Below are 22729 nucleotides of genomic sequence, written 5' to 3' on the forward strand. Positions count from 1 at the left end.
CAGTAACCTATTTAACCATAACAAAACAAACCTCCCTTCTATGTTGTCACTGAGCATCATGAAGGTACTGAAAGACCCACCCACCTCAGACATAAGCAACATTATGATGTCACTGAGCATCATGAAGGTACTAAAGACCCACCCACCTCAGACATCAGCAACATTATGATGTCACTGAGCATCATGAAGGTACTGAAAGACCCACCCACCTCAGACATCAGCAACATTATGATGTCACTGAGCATCATGAAGGTACTAAAGACCCACCCACCTCAGACATCAGCAACATTATGATGTCACTGAGCATCATGAAGGTACTAAAGACCCACCCACCTCAGACATCAGCAACATTATGATGTCACTGAGCATCATGAAGGTACTAAAGACCCACCCACCTCAGACATCAGCAACATTATGATGTCACTGAGCATCATGAAGGTACTGAAAGACCCGCCCACCTCAGACATCAGCAACGTTATGATGTCACTGAGCATCATGAAGGTACTGAAAGACCCGCCCACCTCAGACATCAGCAACGTTATGATGTCACTGAGCATCATGAAGGTACTAAAGACCCACCCACCTCAGACATCAGCAACATTATGATGTCACTGAGCATCATGAAGGTACTGAAAGACCCACCCACCTCAGACATCAGCATTATGATGTCACTGAGCATCATGAAGGTACTGAAAGACCCACCCACCTCAGACATCAGCATTATGATGTCACTGAGCATCATGAAGGTACTGAAAGACCCACCCACCTCAGACATCAGCATTATGATGTCACTGAGCATCATGAAGGTACTAAAGACCCACCCACCTCAGACATCAGCATTATGATGTCACTGAGCATCATGAAGGTACTAAAGACCCACCCACCTCAGACATCAGCAACGTTATGATGTCACTGAGCATCATGAAGGTACTAAAGACCCACCCACCTCAGACATCAGCAACGTTATGATGTCACTGAGCATCATGAAGGTACTAAAGACCCATCCACCTCAGACATCAGCAACGTTATGATGTCACTGAGCATCATGAAGGTACTAAAGACCCACCCACCTCAGACATCAGCAACATTATGATGTCACTGAGCATCATGAAGGTACTAAAGACCCATCCACCTCAGACATCAGCAACATTATGAAAATTACAAATATATATAATAGTTGTCCGGGTGAAAATCGTTTAGTGTTCCAGGAATAATTTAGTAACCCTGATCTTTTTTTTTGCTGTTAGCTTGTACTGTACACGGCCTGTGCATGCATGCAATCCAAACAATCGCCTTTTTTATAGCCTATAATTAAATGCGTGATGCAGCATGGCAGGATAATCCTATTTAGAATTTAACTACACTATGAATATAATGGAATATCAATAAGATGTACGTAAGAGCGTAAAGTGGCCTAGCTAAGCCACATTGTAACACGGTTCAAATGATAGAACTCCCCAAACGGATCCTCTGCAGTCTAAAGCACAATATTAATCCACCGCTATGCAAAAGGTCTGTGAGGTAACTGTATATGAAAGAAAACGGCAATAATACACCAGAGGCCATGATATATCATATGATATCATGGCTAAAGGGCGATTAACAGCCCCCATAGCTGTGATTATAACCAGGATATACTGTGCCCACAGCCTCTCTCGTCTATTACCGCAGTAAGTGCACCCTGGACGGAGGCTCATGGACAACACCATTGTTTCTACCGCACCGCGAACGGACTCCATCTCTCTAAACCAATATAAGCAATCAACCAACTTAACTCTCGACACGCCGGCCAATCAGTGCAGATAATGCTGCACTGATTTCTCTGGTAACCACTCACACCTTCCCTACTTAGTTGGCTGACGTGGATTCCCAAGGGCTCTATACAGTGGTGGAAAGTAACTAAGCACTTTTACTTAAGTACTGTACTTAAGTACAATTTTGAGGTATTTGTACTTTACTTGAGTATTTCCAATTTCCAGTACTTTTACTTCTACTCCACTACATCTCAGAGCCAAAATGTGTACTTATACTTCACAATTATTTGAACATTTTAGTTACTAGTTACTTTGGAGATTTTAATTTTGATTAGAAAGCATACAACCACTTCAACGCTATACATTTTGGCCATTTGAAAATAGCCGATCTACAAGCTCACAATGCGTCACCTTGCGACGCATTGTGAGCTTGTAGATCTGCTATTTTGTAAACATTTTGAACTTGTGAAATGGGACATTCTGCAATACGAGTACTTTTACTTTTATTACTTTAAGTACATTTTGATGCAGATACTTTTGTATTTTTACTGAAGTACATTTTCAATTCCGTACTTTTACTTGTAACAAAGTACTTCTAAATAGCATAGCAATAGTATTGGTACTTTTACTTAAGTAAAACAATTGAGTATTTTTTACCACCACTGCTGTAGTGTACTGTATATAGGTCCCCTCCTGGTATGTTGCTCAAAATGTCTTTGCCGATAATAGACAATCTACAAGCTTACAAATAGTCACAACGTGACATGTTGAGCGCTTTTAGATCTACACATTTTGCCAAATGTAATCCGCAGAAAGATCAAAGCATGTGAATCAACTACAGATTAGTCGCAAGCTAAAAAATGTCAGTATGTATGTTTGAAACGTCTACAAATTATTTTTTTAACTACACGACTAGTCTAAAGTAAACATTAAGGAAACACAGTAAAAAGCCACATTTCCATCTATATGGCCAAAACCTCAAAGAACAAAAAACATTGTGATTAATGATGAAGTTACAAAATGAGGCTTCGTTCACAACAACTTCGAAGAGAACATAATTATAATGAACAGATTATCACAGGTGAATTAAATAAATGGTTAATATACTCAGCTGACATCATCAGGGCCACATCACTTTCTCTTGGAACAAACAATACTATTCCTACAATCTGGTTCAAAACAATATACAAATAACTAATTATACTTTTATATGACCATGACGGGCCGCAAATATGTAAAGCAGGGGCCGCGGGTTGAGTGGCACTGATGTAGTGGATATACAGTATATATATATATATATATATATATATATATCGTACTTTCCGAGGCAGCAGTGTTGATTTCGTAGACTAAAACAATGACGAACAATGTCCGTTGACTACCTTTTTTTTTTCACTGACAAAAACTAAATGAAAACTAAGCTATGATGACTAAAACTAAGACTATAAATATACTGACAATTTCATCAACAAATAAAAACTTGACTAAAATGTTATGAAGGGACTAGTGGACAAGATATCCAGTATAAGTAATTCTACACTTGGTTGCATGCTGAAAACAGCAGATCTACAAGCTCACGTGTCTCGCTTTGAGCTTAGATCGGCTATTTTCAGCAAGTGTAAAAACAGTCATTACGACGGCATCAAGGCCCACCAAAATACATTTTAGTCGACTGAAATCTTATGATATTTAGTCGACTTAAACTAGACTAACAATAAAACATTCCAGGTGACTAAAATGTGACTGAAACTAAACTAAACTAAATTATTGAAGAGACTATGACTAAAACTAAAATCAAAATGCTCAAAAACAACACTACGAGGCAGACTGCATCAGACACAAACATGCTGCTAGGAGTCGACAAGCACCATGGTCCCTCTGCTACGTGGCGTGCAGGGACGTGCATCTCATCTCTGTGTCTTAATACTGAAGTCCCGCTCAATATTGGTCCGATCAGACAGAATGGAGAGCAGAGAGAGGATATTTCTGAGCGGCATCTCAGGGACCCAAGAGGCTCACAGAACAGACAAGAAGCGCTCACATGCATGGGTCAATCCTCCGTTGGACTGCATGTCTAAACCATGAAGTTGTTTCCAACCCTTTTATATCAAGGTCCATATACTTGTTCTGCATTTCAGCCACGGATGAACCACCATTTGATGACATTTAGCCTCTCAGACCCAAAACCTAGAATACTGTGTCCACAATTTCATACTGTATTGATGTTGGTAACTTATTGGTACAAGGAGAATAGATAACAGGCACACGCCACACGATCAAAATAACAGTTCTTCTACATTCTCAAATTGTGTGTAGACTTCTTCTAAACAATAATATAACTCTTGAGAGCATAAAGCGTTTTACGCTCTCAAGCGTTACAGATCTATAAGGGTCCATTTGGTTACAAACGCTCCATCATTTAGCTGGGGGACCACCTGGAACCCCCTCAAGGACCACTGGTTGAGAAGCACTGGTCTAAACACAGAGAGCCCGGTCGTCTGTGAGGCATACAGTACATTTCATTGCTTAGGACTAGGTCTACAGTTGATTTAGTCGACTAAAATGTATTTTGGCAGGCTTGATGCCGTCATAATGGTTTATTTTACACTTGCTGAAAATAGCCGATCTGCCAAGTGTAAAATGAGTCAAATTACTTATACTGGATCGATATATTTAGTCTCAGCTTTAGTCACCGTGGCTTAGTTTTTGTCAGTGAAAAAAAGGTAGTTGACAAACATCTTTCGTCGCAGTTTTTAGTCGACAAAAACAACACTGGGGATCAAGTTGTTTGCCATCTGCTGCAGATTGGTCTTGATGCAGAATGCATGCCCCCCCCCCATACCAATGACAGGCAGCAGTCCATGGGGTAATTTTCTGCGCTGACCCCCAACCCGGCTCCCCCTCCTCCCAGCTCCCCATTATACATTATCCCTGAAACGGCCAATTAGTCATCATCATCTGTCTTGTTTGGTTGGATGTCCTCTGTGCCTCAACAGAGGGATTTGAATAATGGATCTATAATCATAGATGCTGTTAATTATGTGTGTGGCGTGACCCCTCTGTCAACTGGCTGTGGTGACACGGCAGAGAGAGAGAGACAGACGGCCTATTACATGAGAATGTCATACATGCATGGGCGATTATATGGGGATGCAGAACTCATTAAAAAAACAACTCATAAGGGTTAAAATGGGTTTGATTTGCAATGCTGTCCAACTGTTCAGCACACACACACACACACACACACACACACACACACACACACACACACACACACACACACACACACACACACACACACACACACACACACACACACATCTACATCATTGGATCATATTACACTAGTCCTCCGTGACCTTCACTGGCTCGCGGTCAAACAATAAGAATCCATTTCAAAACACTCCTAAACACCTACAAAGCACTCACCAACCTGGCTCCTCCTCAAACGCCATGTCCCCTCCCGCTTCTCTCCAGTCTGCTGGTGATGCCAACCCCCTTGACGTCCCCAAAAAGACCAAATTAATATCGCATATACATGGGGCGACAGAGCTTTTGCCTTTGCTGCCCCAACCCTGTGGAATGCACTCCCTAAAGAGCTCAGAGATGCCTCCACCCCCCCCCCCCCCCACACCCTCCTCAAAACCCACCTCTTCAATATTGCTTTCCCTAGCTAACTCTTTTCACTGTTTTAATGTTTTTATTCCTTAGCTTTTAGTCTAGCTCTTTTTATTTTTATTGTTTTATTACTTCCTCTTGCCCCCCATGTAAAACAGAAAAGTGCTATGTGAGTTTGAGATCATTTTATTATTAGTAGTAGTATTGGGGACATTGGGGAAGGCGATTATAAAACGACCGGTACTGAACATCGACCAGGACGAGCACATCACCAACAGGCGTCTGTACGAGGCATTACCAAGTCTATCAGAGAAGATAGCAGTAAGGAGGATGACACTAGCTGGCCACTGTACGAGGCATTACCAAGTATATCATAGAAGATAGCAGTAAAGAGGATGAGTCTAGCCGGCCACTGTACGAGGCATTACCAATTCTATCAGAGAAGATAGCAGTAAGGAGGATGAGACTAGCTGGCCACTGTACGAGACATTACCAAGTGTATCAGAGAAGATAGCAGTAAGGAGGATGAGACTAGCTGGCCACTGTACGGGACATTACCAAGTGTATCAGAGAAGATAGCAGTAAGGAGGATGAGACTAGCTAAGTACTAATTTAACTTCTCTTTCACAAAGTGTCTCCAGGCCAAATAAGTTTTTGACTTATTTTTAAAAGGGGCTTAAATTGATATTATATTCATGAATTAAGACCAATCTTATCTCTCTGTCTTAAAAAATAGAACACATCAAACTGCCTCCCCCTGGCCAGCCGGGGCGCCTGATGGAGGGGAAAGGAACTGGTTGGAATAACGTGTTCCTTCCACGCGCTACGTCCAACCAGGGAAACTCCCCCCTGTCAGGTGTAAAGGAGCAACTTGGACACTCAGGCATGAAGGAAGCATGAGTTCAAGTCCGTTGCTCTCCCCTTGTCCCCCATATATGCAGGGGACTAGGTTGGTGGAGGGTGTGTAGAGCCCGGATCACATTAGACGATTGACACAGGGGTGAAAAATGGGTTACAAAATCGTGGGATAAAAAATACTGTACTGTACTGTACTGTACTACCATATAGCAGGTGATGAGTTAGCTGCCACCAACACCATAAAGCTTGTACTGTGGGAACCAACACTTGGTTCTATGAAGACGTGCCGTATAATCATGTTTTGATTTCACCATAAGAACCATGACTGACCTTGACGATCATTTTAATTTGATACACGCATAGATAGCGGGGAGTTAAGAATAATAACAAGGAGGCGGAGGATACATGTGGTATATCACAGCAGGGTTATTTGTCAAGTTGCTGCAAAGCGTGAGACTTGACAGCTCTGCCCAGTTACCTGAAACTTCAAACCAATAGACTGTAAATAAAGTGTGAGGAGAGGTTAAGCTAGGCCAAGCAGAAGACAAGACAATTCTATTTTCCCTAATGAATGAAATACATTACAAAGACATGGGAAATAATACAGAGTTCCATTGGCAGGCGTAATATAAAAGGAATATAATTATATTTAACATATTTCGTAGTGCATATTGCTATTAGACCCGGCAAGATAATGTGTGGTTTTGCTCATGAATATATTACACACCGCAATCAGGCAATATGAATTATGTACATCATAGTGGCTCGGGATGTAGAGTGCATTGTTGATTTTGGCAGCAAAATTTGTTTGTTCATACATACTTCTTTGGAATAAAATTTCACTTAGTTTTAGTCATGATGAAATGTTTTAGTGTTAGTCTAGTTTTACTCAACTAAATATCATATGATTTTTGTCGACAACAATTTATTTTGGCGGGCCTTGATGGTGTTGTAATAGTTGACTATAGACTTGGTTGGATGCTGGAAATAGCTGATCTACCAGCTCACAACGCGTCACTCTCTGCGACACGTTGTCAGCTTGTAGATCTGCCATTTTCAGCATGCAACAAAAGCATGAAATGACTTGTCTTTCAGTTGTCATTTCTCCACTAGTCCCTCCTTAACATTTTAGTCTACTTTGTATTTGTTGGTGAAATTGTCAATATCATTATTTAGACATAGTTTTAGCGATCGTAGCTTAGTTCTTATTTAGTTTTTATTAGTCATAGTTTTTGGTCATAGTTTTTGTTGCCAACATCAACACTGGGACACTCCAATATGGATGTGGTCAAGTGCTGAGAGAAGTGCATTTCTCCCCCTGGGGCAATACACCATTTACCAGTATAATAGCTTGGATAGCCAAATGTATTGTGTTGGAGTTTCAGCCATTGGAAGTCAAGCATGCAGTAATAATACAGAGCACTTGTGCATTCTATACTGTCAACGAATCACTGAAATCACTTGCAGCAGAGAGGGGCAGTTCCATGAAATATGTCCATGGGATCCACAATGAGGAAGTAGCGCAAGCCTCATCTTTAACATGACCATAACATCACTTTTGTATCCGTTTGATATCTGTTTATACAGATGAGGAAGTTGATTTCACGCACAATGTGCTTGGTGTAATGGCTCAATAACGCCCACTACAAAATGTCAAAGTTGAAGGCCCACCATACCGTTTCACCTACAACATTAACAAAACACTTTTTGAATACGTTCAGGCCATCACAACATGATTCTGCTGCTAGTTCTTAGCACCAGAGTCCAACAGCTAAACAAGTTTTTCTCTTATGTACCTGTACACAAGATGCAACAATAAAGTACAACCTTGAATCTTGAGGTATTTCAAAACCCCATGGCATGATGTTAGCCTATATACACGGTTCATTGAAGGCTACCAAATCAATCCCAGCATTCTTTTAATCCTGAGTGGCTGGTGGGAGGATGCAACTGCATGGCCACAAGGTGAATGTTAGGGAATTTACAGTATAACGTCAGTGCCCTTTTCACATCAAGCTCCATTATTTATTCAGCATTTGAGCCACGGACCAACATTTGATGATATTTAGCCTCTCAGACCCAAAACTTTTTAATATGTTTATCGTTGTCCGCAATTCCATGCTGTATTGACGTTGGTATCATTAGGAGAGTTAACAACTCTTAGAGTTTAAAATTAAACCAAATGGAATGGACCTGTCCCATACAGGTCCAATTATTTGGTTTAATTTGGTTACCAACTCTACATCATTTAGAAAAAAGAAAAAAAAAATAGAAAGAAAGAAAGAAAGAAAGAAAGAAAAGGGTAATTTAAGTGCATGGCTCTCATGGAGGATGTGGATTGTGGATGAAGGGAGGACAGTGAGTCACTGCGAGGGAAACCATGGCAACAATTCTGCTCATTTCTGTTCGTCATTAAAGAGAATATCACTTTCTTTAGATTTCCACTGAAGGACTGATTGTCATTTGACTGAGATGATACAAAACACATCTTTCTCTCTCTCAAAACATCACAACAATGTTTGATTGCGACACTCATGGCACTGCCCCCACTGCCACCCTTGACCTGTTCTGACATTCCATTACGTTGATCTGAACTCAAACCCTAACATCCATCTATCGTGGATGGATGGACGGACGGACTCGGGAGAGGACGTAGCCATACACAGTGAAATCAGTGGTGGAAAAAGTACTCAGAAGTACTCTGTTACAATTCTAAATGTACTTGATAAAAGTACAAAGGCATTGGCATCAAAAAGTACTTAAAAGTACCAAACGTAAAAGTACTCATTATGCAGAATGTCTCATAAAAAAAATTCAAATGTATAAAAAAATAAGCATCTACAAGCTCACAATGTGTCGCAGCTATTTTCAAATGATCTAAATGTATACAGGGCTGAAGTGGTTAATGTATGTTTTGTGATAATAATCAAAATCTACAAAGTATCTAGTAACTAAAGTTTTTAAATAAATACAAAGTCTGAGCTATGTTGTTGTTGCAGGTCGGCGGATGCCGGCCAAGTGTTTCAATGTATTCATCGCAAACATGTGTACACACACACACACACACACACACACACACACACACACACACACACACACACACACACACACACACACACACACACACACACACACACACACACACACACACACACACACACACACACACACAGTGAGTGACGCGTGGGCCTGTGTTTATCATTTTATTTCAACCGCATCCACCTGCCTGTGAGAGACAGAGAGCAACAGAGCGAGAAAGATAGCATATATAGAGCTATTTCATGTTTATTTTTATAAGAGTATACAATAATAGGCTGGCGGAAACGGGAGTGGAAATGGTAAATCATCTCTGCTATCATTGCCTGTCCAGTTTTAGAATGCTGCAAAGCACAAGTTTTGGTGATTCTTGGAGAAAGTTTCAAATAATCATTGTTCTGGACCAGGCCACCTTTCACTGGGAGGCGGTGGTGATTATTTTGGGGGAGGGGGGCTATCCATTATAATGCTACTAGCCACGATAGCAATCATTATAAAAAGAAAACTGGAATTATTACTATTGCAATTTATTTTGGGTCAAACCTTAGATAGACTAGCCTAGTGCTCCGCCACAACAACAGAAGTGCGTGCCCACAACAAACATTCCACTGCTCCAGTGAACATTGTACAACTAGCTGCCCTTATTAATACTAATAATTTGAGCCTGGGGTTAAAACATACTATAGCAACAATAAAGCATGAACTTTTTAAACAAAATATAAGACAAGACAACCAGACAACTAATTAAAAGGTTTTATTACAGTCAGCTTGAGGTGTAATGCAGCTTTACACAGAGCAGCCAGTGCTACGTACACACTCACATACACGCTACACGCACACACACTCTCTCCCACCAACACAGAGCTCGAGACACTTCCAATGTGATTAAACCAGCCATCATGTTTCTTAACTTTGTGAGATAAATGAAGCAAATCCACAGTACCTTTCTGTGGGTCCCTGTCGGCTCTCTGCCCCAAGCAACTACTTCAGACCCACAAAACGAACGGTTTTCCTTTTGTAATATCCATAAATAATGTATGATATTATGCCCCCACTGTCCCTTAACTTCATTTTTCCCCCCATGGACATAACAGATTATATTAGTAAATCATAAACTTCATTCATTTAAAATAGTTCCACCACCCGCCATTCCTTCACATCATAAACATACACCACACGAGCAGCAGCTGTGATTGGTCAAAATCCAGTGACCTCATGGCCCGAGGACGGCCTTAGGGCTGAGCAGAGCCCTCTCATTGGCTCTGGGGCTGAGAGGCGGGCCCTATAGGGCTGAGCAGAGCCCTCTCATTGGCTCTGGGGATGAGATATTTTAGCCCCAATGGCAAGTAATTCAAGCAGGCGTGTCGTGCCAGCTGTCAATCATTCAAGTCAATGAAAGCAAATGGAAGCCGATTTGGGCTGTAAAAATAAATCAGCCCATTTTGACATATTATTTTGTGTTTTCCTTGCAACTACTTGATGCTGTTGTTGCTTTAGATTCTACCAGAATATAAAAGTATCTATTCTAAAACATTTTAATAATATTAAAATGTATCTTTACACTTTACTCAATACAGGCTGAGTGAACCCCACTATAGTGCAAGCTGTCACAATTTAGCTGCTGTTTGTCCAACGTGTGTTTGACCCCCCTTGCACTACTGATCATGAACGTTAAAGTGACACTTCACCCTTTTTGCTAAAAAATATATGTTAATGACATTTAGGAGCTTTAGAACACTTTCCTGGGGGTCTTTATGTGTGTAATATATGGTTTTAGATATTTTAGATTGTAGCAGTGAGCCCAGTGTCTCTGATGTCATGGACACTGGGATCACTTACTTCCTGGACTACATGTGTACTCAGTAAGACAGACCTCCCCTATCCACAAGGAGGAGCAGTGCACCAAAGTATTTTGGGAATTGTAGTCCAGGAAGGAAGTGAGACCAGTGTCCATGACATCAGAGACACTGGGCTCACTGCTACAATCTAAAATATCTTTTTTATATCTATATCTATTTTTTTGCAAATAGGGTGAAGTGTCCCTTTAAGGTTTTACCACCCGTCCCTCAAAACTAGAGAACACTTGAGTCATAAAAAGGAAAACAATTAGTATGCAGATAGTATGGTTTGTGCATGATGGGAATGTTCTGAAATGAGTTGGACTGAAGGAACAGAACAAATCAAGGTTATCTTTCAAAGATCCATATCTTTATTTATTATCATCCATCTGTAATAGGTGTGCGTGCGTGTGCGCATGTGTGTTTGTTTGTGTGTGTTTGCGTGCGTGCGCGTGCATGTGCACATGCATGTGCACGCGCACGTGTGTTTGTTTGTGTGTGTTTGCTTGCGTGCATCATGCATGCGTGTGTGCACGTGCATGTGTGTTTGAAACATCACTGCATTACATCAAATCCTTTTGATTGCAGATCTTTCTGTTCTAATCTACAGCAGTGACATGAAGGCAGGAACAGCTCAGAGATCCTCGTTAGGAATACTGATAAAGCTCAAAATGAAAGCTTTTCCAGCCAACGGCACAATAGAATAGGGTGGTTCTGTTCTGTGCATAAATCGATAAGTGCCCCATTAACGTTTTAATCACGGCAATTCCTAGGATTGTCGTCATGGCTTCATTAACATGCCTGACACAACATGTGGGCACCAGTGGGAATAATATGAATACCAAACGACTCGCCCCTTTACCAACTCGCCTCGGGCGTATAAGCCGGCGGAACTGTGCAGCCTGGTATTCCTAAAGTAGCCTAAGTAAATGATGCTTAAACGGTTAAAACTAACCATATTCCTAAGCTTAACCTCAGTAAAAAACCTAACCCTATACCTAAACTTAACCCCAGTAAAACTATGCCTAACCCCGAGCGGTCGGCGTGAGGTCGGCGGAAACAATGGAGGGGCGAGAAGGTTTAGGGCCAGGGTGACCGTAACCTGATACCAATCATACTTGTGCTTTTGATAAACCCATATCGTTCATTTGTATCGCCGGTTGGAATGTGTTTTATCCCTGCTGCTTTCTGGTTCAGAATGAATAAAAATGATTGCATTTCTTTTGGGGAATGCAGGCAGTCTGTTATGTTTGATATTTTGTATATTTGATTCTGTAATCATTTCTGTAATTATTTTGACAAATAATGTATGTTATTTGGGGATACCAGGGTTCCTTTTTTTTTTCAAACAAACTCTGGATAGGCTGTTCAGTTAAGTAGCTTTGGTTCATCCCCAGACAAACCATTGCATGCAATATAATAGCAAAGCACTTTCTTTTTTTCCTAAATAATTTTTATATCACGATTTTGCAACCCATCTATTTTTCATCCAGTGTCAATTATGTAATTTAATCGTAGGATGTGGGGAGAGCAACGGACTGACCTCATGCTTCCCTCAATGCATGAGGAGTCCAAGCTGCTTCTTTTCACCTGACCAGGGGGGAGTTTCCCTGGTTGGACACCACCAGAGCCATCTAATAGAAGAGTTGCGAACCCTGGACCTTCTTTAGCTGTGAGGCGACAGCTCTACCGACTGTGCCAATGTGCCCCCTATAGCAAAGCACTTTCACTCCACTGTGAAACTGCCAATTACTCTGGACTTAATATCAGATTAAGGGACATTTTATTATTCATTGGTATAATTTGGGGCTATATCAATTTCCAATGTTTTGTACATTCTCCTGCATTGCTCTTCATCCGTCATACACACGGTCGTTATCTACAACTTGTGACAGGGAAGAAGGAGAGAGAGAGAGAGAGAGAGAGAGAGAGAGAGAGAGAGAGAGAGAGAGAGAGAGAGAGAGAGAGAGAGAGAGAGAGAGAGAGAGAGAGAGAGAGAGAGAGAGAGAGAGAGATAGAGATAGAGATAGAGATAGAGATAGAGATAGAGATAGAGATAGAGATAGAGATAGAGATAGAGATAGAGATAGAGATAGAGATAGAGATAGAGAGATAGAGATAGAGATAGAGAGAGCCGCCAAAGCACCCAAACTAAACTAATCACAGACATAATACAGTTGAAAAATGAGCTCATGGCAGATTTGAAAATGACATTTGGGATCATATTTGACACACCAACATAATCTAACATACAGTAGAGACCGTACGTGTCGCTTGACATATTTAGCAACTGAAAAACCCTCACACCTTTCAGTTGAAAACATCTCAGCCAAATCCTGCAAAAATGTTGGCCAAGGCTCTCTCTCTCCCTGTGGAGTAAATGTACTTTCCACCAGTGCTAAGACCTGTGTCTCCGTACAGTGCACGCACTGTATGTGTTAAAAATCCATATTGATGTCTGGAACGTCCAGCCCATTGACTATGACTCACGGACCGGTAAACCGTATATATATATACTGGACATTACGGACATCCATTTCCACGCCCTTTGATTGCATTCGCCACAGGACGGCGTGGAATCAATATGAATAAAAAGGTATAACTGGCTTCAGATGGGGAGATCCAACATGTTTAATATCACCGTGTGGCAAAGGTTACGCCGTTGTATGCGTTTCTAATCCACTTTAAAGTGCAGACTGATTTGAAAAATATACGCTAGATGAAAATACAGTAAGAGAAAAATATTGATTTGCAAATAAAATTTCAAACCATTCGATGTGTGATTTAAGTGCACGATTATGTCGAGCCGAGATCTAATAAATTCCTCTGGTATGTTTGACGATGTTTTAATGACAAAATGTAAACAAATGCAAAATCTTCAAAACAACACCATTAACAGGAAAATGGCCATGCAGCTTATGTGCAATGTATGCCCGCAAAAGCTGTGAATAGCAAAAGACTGCAGTCAATGGACCTTACAACTGGTTCCATCGACGCTATCAAGATGTATTTCTTTAGTTGATTTCAGTGTACCCATGAGGAAAGTCCTTTTTGCTGACTTGCAGGAAAACGGTCATAATAGCCTATATTTTACTTAACCCATTTAGACCTGAGGCCGATTCCAAAAGAATGCCTTCTAAATCCTAACAGTTTTCTGAAAAACCTATGTTTCTATGTCAGTGGTGCTCAACCTTTTCCATGTCAAGGACCCGCAGAGAATATATATTCAAAGATTTGCGTCACATTTTCACACAAAAAAATCATCCAACTGCTCCAATCAGATCAACGTAACCCATGCCTGCGCTCCTCTAAAAGGGCGCCTCCTTCCCTGTCTCACTTGTGCTATCCGTTCAGGTACCCGCCACCTCCCCGACACCGCCCAGCAGCAGGCTCCACCAGGTTAGCCCCATGGGGGCAGGCTCCGGAGCCCCCCCGCCTTCACCAGGCAGGATCCGAGCCGAGGCTCCGGCCCGTTCCTCATGGGGCCCATGCCAAAGCTCCTCCACAATGCCGTGCACCATTTCATTCAGTCATTGCAGTTCTGTCATTCATTTTCATCAATGTCCATTCATTCAACCCATCCATCCTTGTAAACTCTCTCCCGCAATAAATCATGCTTACATCCTCCGCATTGTGTAATCTCTTATAGTTGAACATAATGCTTAAAACACCAAAAGGGTGTTCCCGTCCTGCATCAGTTAACAGAAGGGCTGCAGGGCACATGAGTGCTATACCTTTTATATATATATATATATATATATATATATATATATATATATATATATATATATATATATATGACAGGAGTGACAATCCATACCCCCTCCAATGGACGCTGAAGGACACTCCAGTTACATGTATAGACAGGATCCTTTAACCTTGAAAAAAGGAGGTCTCTTTGCATACAGTAAGTGGTCCTCAATTAGCTGTTATTATACGCATGTTCTGTATACGTGTGTGTGTGTGAGTGTGAGTGTGTGTGTGTGTGTGTGTGTGTGTGTGTGCAGGGGACAGGGGATGTATACTCAATAAGCCACACAGCACAAGGATCACTCCAGATGATCAGTAGAGTGACTATATTAATAGATGAAATAGTATAAAAGCATATAGTGAGGGGCGCTCTTATCATTGTGCATCATCTCATTCCGGGCCAATCACAGCGCTCGTATCATCATACAGTGCATCATCTCATTCCGGGCCAATCACAGCGCTCGTATCATCGTACATCTCATTCCGGCCAATGACAATTTGCGTCCTCACCTTCGTCTTCAATGTTTGTGTTTGCACAAGCACTCAAAACTGGCCATTCATTGTCAATGGCATTCAAGGTTTCAATGCCAAAACTGACCATTCATTCAATGTCTGTGTCAGGACAATGTCTGTGTTTAACACAAACCCTTAAAGCTGGGCTCAGGGACGCTCATATACATCATACATCACGTTCCATGCTCAGCCAATCAAATAATCACAAAAGTCACAAAAAATCACAAAAGTCAATAACTTTTTTGCATCTTCACTTTTCTGCCCTGCACTTTTATCCTCAATATGTAGGCTCGGCCAATCAGATCATCGCTATGTGGTGATCGGCCAATCAAATAATCGCTAAAATTCACACGTACAGTCAAAGCTGGTACATAGGAGGGGCTAGCACCCCATGAAACATAACAACAATAGGGTTCAATTAGAAGTTAGAGTCTAGAGGGGTAGATTGCATATCGTTGCTGTCAGGAGGAAACCTCATAAATCCATTGCACCCTCAAAATGTATGCTAAAGCAACTAACTCCACCACCTCTCCCCCTCTCATGGAAGTAATTGACAATATATGAAGTTACAACACCAACTTTGATGAGGCTGTATTGCTATTGTCTCGGTCGAGGACCGCGCACCACGGGTTAGTAACCCCGGGGAGAGAGAGAGAGAGAGAGAGAGAGAGAGAGAGAGAGAGAGAGAGAGAGAGAGAGAGAGAGAGCGAGAGAGAGAGAGGGAGAGGGAGGGACGGCATGAGACGCTCCTTGCTCGGATTGGTTCAGGACGCGCGGTACATCCCACGACACCTCTTCATTTACCAGATGATGAGCTGACACCTGCGTGCCGACACCCAGACAGAATAAAGCCTCCTCTCTCCTCAGTCTAGCCGAGACTCTCCCGGGGGACAAGCTGACCTGCGGTGCTCGGTAAGACAAGCCCATGTTCCCTCTCACCCTATATGTCATGTATGATTATAAACGGGATAGTAACTGTGATTCTCTCATCTCACAGGACACTCCATACACGGAGTAATTCACCATTGGGCTCGGAGGCTATGGCGCAACATTCCCCCTATTCCCGACCAGTGACTAAAAGTGACAGAGACTGTTACTCATTATTTGAGGAGAGGACACGGCCAGAGAAGTGCCGTTTATTGGAACCTTGAGTTGGAGATAACCCATAACCCCTAAGTTACCTGTTGCTCACCTTTATAGCACTGGTCCCTCCTCCAGTTCTCTCCCGACCCACCGTAGACTGAAAAGACTATGAATATATGATTTCGGGATGAATAAAACTGTGCCTAAATAGGCTTCTTAATTTCCTGAAAGAATTTTTTTTTTTCATTTCCTGAAAAATGAACATTTTGGAGTTATGAGGTTTCCTCCCGACAGCAGAGATATGCTGCTGTAGAATGTTATACACGACAATTCTGCTAGACACATCTTATTTCACACAGCAGGGCACATGAAGGCTCGCTCGAGTCATGACATCTGTCAGAAGAAAATAAGGGAGTTGCTTTAGTTGTGTGGTTGAAAGCTTGGCTAATATAAGACATGTACATGTCATGTATGGAATTGCCACACAGTTCATTTGCCCTTATTAATAATAATGAATTTAATTTTCATATCGCTTTTCTAAAGCCCTCAAAGCACTTTACAACGGTCCATTCATTCATACATTGGGAGGTGAAGCGGTGAACGAAGGAAACCTCCCTCACATTCTCACACCAACGGTGGCGAGATAGCATGCGAGGCAAACCGACCGGCAATGATGTGAGCTTCAGTGTCTTGCCCAAGGACACTTTCGACATGTGGACGACAGGAGGTGGAGGAGGAGGAGGAGCCGGGATTCGAACCGCCGACCCCCAGCATCACCGGACGACATGTTCCACTTCCTGAGCCCGGCTGCCTGCCTGCCCCCCCCAATGGAGAGATACTGCATGAGGCTATAGGAAGGATTCCTGTTAGGACAGTGGTTTTTCTACCCTTTTCATACCCATTATTTATTCGGCTTTGGAGCCACGGGACCATGAGGACACATAGGGCTCCATTTTCGTCACCGCTAAACCCCTTATCCCTAAACTTCTTTTACTATTTTGTAGTTAAAATAGCCAGTCTACAAGCTCACAACGTGTCAATGTAGATTGGCTAGTTGAACTATTACTAACTATTACGAACATGTTGGGTTTAGTGGTGACGGAAATGGAGCACCCGTTCGACCCAAAACTAAATAATATTTGTGTTGTAGTTGGATGACATTTTGTCCACCATTCCATGGCGTATGGATGTGGTAAGGATATGATAAGGAGAGATAACAGGCACAAATATCTTTTTTATGAAGTAATGCAGATGTTTAACAGTAATTTTATTCTTGAGAAACCAAATGGACCCGTATGGGTCCATCCAGATCTATAAGGGTCCATTTGGTTACCAACTCTGAAAACCACTTCCCTTAGGAGTGATATATGGGACTTCCAGAGGACAATATTATACTATACACTAATAGCGCTATACTACAAGTCGCAACAGATCATATCTGCATGTGGAATTATGTGTGCCAGGCTTTAATTGACCATAATGTACAATGTCACATGTGTCTGCTAGGTCTGTATGATTAAAACACAAAATGATTAAATGCTAAATGTCATGTGGCGTGTGCAATAGCTGTCATAACACACATGTGCAAGCACGCACGCATGCACACTTTTTGATAGCATTATTCTTCCTTCCTTGCGCATCATGCATTATGCAGAATCAGCCTGTATTAATATGCTCGGGAACAGTTCTCTTTCTGCTGGAGGACTTGAGGTGGATGTAGGACACCCCTCGAGACCGCGTACTGTATAGGAATATTATCCTATATATCTGCATCGCCGCAACCACTATACTGTTCTCTAGCTGGAAGCCGTGTGTGTGTCACATACATAAACATACATGGTACAGTATATATATATATATATATATATACGCATCAATTCATTACTGGTTGGAGAGCCGGGGGGAGAAAGAGAGAGAAAAAAAGTAGAGGAGGAGACAGAAGAAAGAAAGAAAAGAGATCGACTAACGAGATACAGATAGAGAGATACTGTAGACGGATAGGGAGAGTGTGTGTGTGTGTGAGAGAGAGAGAGAGAGAGAGAGAGAGAGAGAGAGAGAGAGAGAGAGAGATTTCATTAAAGCTTCTGCTTTAAGCCCAGCCCCTTTTGAATATATAAATGTCAGGGGGAGAGAGACCAAGAGAGAGAGCGAGCGAGCGAGAGAGAGACTGAGGAAGAGAGTGAAAAAAAAAAGAAAAAAAATAACAGCAAGAGAGAAGAGATCGAGAGGGAAGAGAAGTGAGGGGGGTGGAGAGAGAGAGAGAGAGAGAGAGAGAGAGAGAGAGAGAGAGAGAGAGAGAGAGAGAGAGAGAGAGGGGGGGGGGGGGGGGGGGATCAGCGCGAACAAGTGTGTGAGCGATCAAGGGAAAGAGAGCGAGTGAGGGAACGAGCGAGCGAGCGAGAGGAGAGGAGAGCGACCAGTCTGAATTGTGAGTGGCTTACGACGGAACAGAAGGTGCTTGTGCTGCAAGCCCATGCAGTGCACTGGCTCTGGCTGCCTGGCTGCGTGCGAAGGACCCGTACAGCCTACACTGCCCACGCTGCACGAGGGACCCATCCTGTCTCAGCCTCCCTCCCCACGCTGACAGACCTGGCTGTGAGGGACCCTGCATCCAGCCTCAGCACCACCTCGCCTGCCTGCGAACGACCCATCCAGCCTGCCTGCCTCAGCCCCTCTCCTCCCACTGAGGGACCCCATCCATCCATACATCCAGCCTCTCGTCTCCCCCACCTTCCTTAATTCCCCTTTGCCCGCTGCCTTCATCCCACAGACAGCAGCCTCCCTCCGAAAAGCACCCCAAAGAGAACGAGAGATAGAGAGAGATAGAGAGAGAGACAGATAGCCAGGGGATGGACAGGAGTCACGAGCCACTGGGGGAGTCGACGGATGCTTTGATACCATGAGATGAGACATTAAAAACAAGGAATTTACCACCAACACTAGAAAACGAAAGAACATTCTCTTCAATTTTATTTCCTTTTTTTTCTCCCCTCTGGTCTTTCTCTCTCTATTTTTTTTTTTTTCCTCTTCCTTCTGAAAACGTCACGCCACTGAAATAATGATGACCCCCCCCCCCCCCCCTCCGCTTGAATGGATGTAAACCTTTTACAGGTCAGTGACTGACTGGCTTAATGTGACGGACGGTCATTTTGCCTCGACAGATTAAACGGCTTAAACTTTAAGCAGAGAAAAAAAAAACGGGGGAGGAGGAGACGGAGGAGGAGGAGGAGAGAACAGGCAGCGATCCCCGATTTTTCAAAAAAATATATATTTCCCCTTTGTATTTTTTTCCCCCCCTTCCCTCTGATCATTGCAGCAGAGTATACTGCGGAGGAGCAAGCAAGCAAGAGAGAGAGAGAGAGAGAGAGAGAGAGAGAGAGAGGGAAGCAAGCAGACAGCGCTCGCCTCACGCATGCAGACGAGGAACTTGCTACTTCCTACCACCTCTCTCTCGCCGCTGAAAGCTACTTGGATTTCTGGGCTCTTTTCCTTTCACCCGAGGAGAACTAAGACATTGTACGCCTGCCAAAGGAATCTGGTGGTGGTGTCCACTGAAAAGGGACACGGAGAGGAGAGGAGAGAGGGGAGGGGAGGGGGACAAATTTGTACCACCACACTGGGGTCCCTTTTTTTTTTTTCCTCTTCTTTTTTTTTAAAGATCCGCACATAATTAGTGTTCGGGGGGGGTGGGGGGGGGGCACAAAGGGAGCCGCTGAATGGGAGGTTGTCAGCCCTGTGGATAAGGGGGGTGAGTAGGAATCTTTTCATATGAGGTCGCTCAATGAAGACAGCTTTTTATCGCCCCCCCCTCCCACTCACTCCCAACCCCCCCACCCCCCCATCCTCTCTGCTCTCCGCACGCCGTTTGATATCTAACATGAGCGCAGAGACTTGCCGGTTATTGTTGTTCCCCATTTTATTTTTTCCCCGTCCGACAAGGATTTCTACTTTGCGAGAATAAATACGTAATATAATCAACATTTCATGACCAAAAAACCAAAAATAGGAGAGGAACTGTATACTAAGCGACGAGGTGCGGAAAAGATTGAGCGTTCCTGTGACCGGCGCGAGACGCCAATCAATTACGATGTGAAAGCAGGTGCCAACGTCATAATAATATCCAGAGCGATTCAATGGACATTCTCCCGGCGGTGGCACCATCCCTGGATATTTACGCTAATGGATTTCCTCCTAATTGGTCTGTACTTAAAGTGGCCACTGAGGAAGCAGCGACAACCTCCCGGCGGTGGTGGTTGCGGCGCGGGCGGCGGCGGCGGCGGCCGGCTGGCGCTGACATGCTCCGTGCTGGGCATGGTCTTCCTGAGGATGGCCTCGCTGGCGGAGGGCAGCGCCGGCGGGGGAGGAGCGCTGCTCTGCCCCCGGCTGTGTCGCTGCGACAGCAAGCTGCTGTACTGCGAGGGCCTCAACCTCACCGACGTCCCGCACAACCTGAGCGCAGCCGGCTCGCCCGTGGGCCTGTCCATGCGCGAGAACAACCTCACGGAGCTGCGCTGGGGCCACTTTGCCGCCCTGCCGCAGCTCACCTGGCTCTACCTGGACCACAACAGCATCGACGCCGTGGAGGAGGGCGCCTTCGAGCGGTTGCGGCGCGTAAAGGAGCTGGACCTGAGCAGCAACCGCATCGAGGCGCTGCCCAACGGCACCTTCAGGCCCTTGCCCAACCTCCGCATCCTGGACCTGTCCTACAACCGGCTGCAGGCCGTGGAGCCCGACCTGTTCCACGGCCTTAGGAAGCTCACCAACCTGCGCCTGCGCCACAACGCGCTCAGGTTGGTGCCTGTACGCGTCTTCCAGGACTGCCGCAGCATGGAGTTCCTGGACCTGGGCCACAACCAGCTGCAGAGCCTGGCAAGGAACTCCTTCGCCGGGCTCTTCAAGCTCACCGAGCTGCACCTGGAGCACAACGAGCTCGTCAAGGTGAACCTGGCGCACTTCCCGCGGCTCGTCTCGCTGCGCACGCTCTACATGCACGACAACTTGGCCACCCTGGTGGTCAGCACGCTGGACTGGACCTGGCCGCACCTGGAGACGGTGGACCTGTCGCGGAACCGCATCGAGCACATCGAGCCACATGTCTTTGAGAGCGCGCCCAACCTCCGCGTGCTCCTGCTCGACTCCAACCGGCTGACGTCGGTGGACGGGCGCGTGTTGGCGTCGTGGCGTGCGCTGGAGAGCGTCACGCTGGCGGGCAACGAGTGGGAGTGCGGCCGCAACGTGTGCGCACTCGCCTCGTGGCTGAGCGCCTTCCGGGGGACGCGCGGCGACGCGGCCACGCCGCTGCTGTGCTCGTCGCCCGACGTGGCGCAGGGGGAGGACGTTCTGGACGCCGTGTACGCCTTCCAGCTGTGTGAGGACGGTCCCGTGACCACGGCAGGCCCCTTCGCCTCCACCAGGGACCGAGGAGGCCCCCACCGCGGGCCCGCCGCGTTCCTGACACCCAACCCGTACGAGGGGGCGGGGGCAGCGAGGTGGTCACCGGCACCTTCACGGTGGTCACACCCAGGCTCCGGCGGCCACCAGCTGGAGGACCTGGAGAGCACCATGCAGATCCACAAGGTGGTGACGGGCACCATGGCGCTCATCTTCTCCTTCCTCATCGTGGTGCTCATGCTCTACGTGGCCTGGAAGTGCTTCCCGGCGGGGGTGCGGCAGGCGCGTCAGTGCCTGAGCAGCCAGCGGCGCAAGCAGAAGCAGAAGCAGAGCATGCAGCAGATGGCGGCCATCTCGGCGCCCGAATACTACGTGGACTACAAGCCCAACCACATCGAGGGCGCGCTGGTCATCATCAACGAGTACGGCTCGTGCACCTGCCAGCAGCAGCGTCTCGGGAATGCGAGGTGTGACTCCCCCTTATTATCGCTGCTTTGTGTTTGTGTGAGTATGTTATAACGTGTGCGTTTACCATCATGTGTTTATCCTGGATTATAAAGCCCCCTTTTTTTTTGTGGATCTATCTAGGGAGCATCGAAGAGGGCAGGTGGGATTATTATGGGACAAACGGAATAGAGGGATCCCTTTGGACACTTTTCTGTTTGGTTTTTACACCGCGTCTCGATCACTGTGCTGCTTTATTCCCTGGACGGAAGGAAGGAGGGAAGGAAGGAAGGAGTGGGGCTTCATGGCTGTGAGGTCTAAACTAATGGTGGATTTACTGCTGGTTCGGAAGAGGACACAACATGCAGGCCAAGTCGAGGACCTCATAGGACTCTTATTAGACCTGTTCTACTTTCTACGGAGGACACACAAATATAGGAATAT

General features: G+C 44.6%; 2 protein-coding genes across 4 annotated transcripts in view; one reads left to right on the plus strand and one right to left on the minus strand.

Annotated features, from left to right (window-relative positions):
• ctnna2 (catenin (cadherin-associated protein), alpha 2) overlaps positions 1-22729 on the minus strand; it is a gene marked incomplete at its 5' end in the record, with an annotated part of 572500 nt that overhangs the window by 225488 nt on the left and 324283 nt on the right. The window lies entirely within an intron of this gene.
• Positions 20395-22564, plus strand: lrrtm1 (leucine rich repeat transmembrane neuronal 1). Its single transcript, XM_083764765.1, is given in 4 exon segments — positions 20395-21928; positions 21931-21969; positions 21971-22289; positions 22292-22564. Coding segments are annotated over 4 exon segments (1875 nt in total). The 5' UTR covers positions 20395-20434; the 3' UTR covers positions 22315-22564.

Source organism: Protomyctophum parallelum, assembly GCF_964188405.1.
Source record: "Protomyctophum parallelum genome assembly, chromosome: 5".
Lineage (NCBI taxonomy): Eukaryota > Metazoa > Chordata > Actinopteri > Myctophiformes > Myctophidae > Protomyctophum > Protomyctophum parallelum.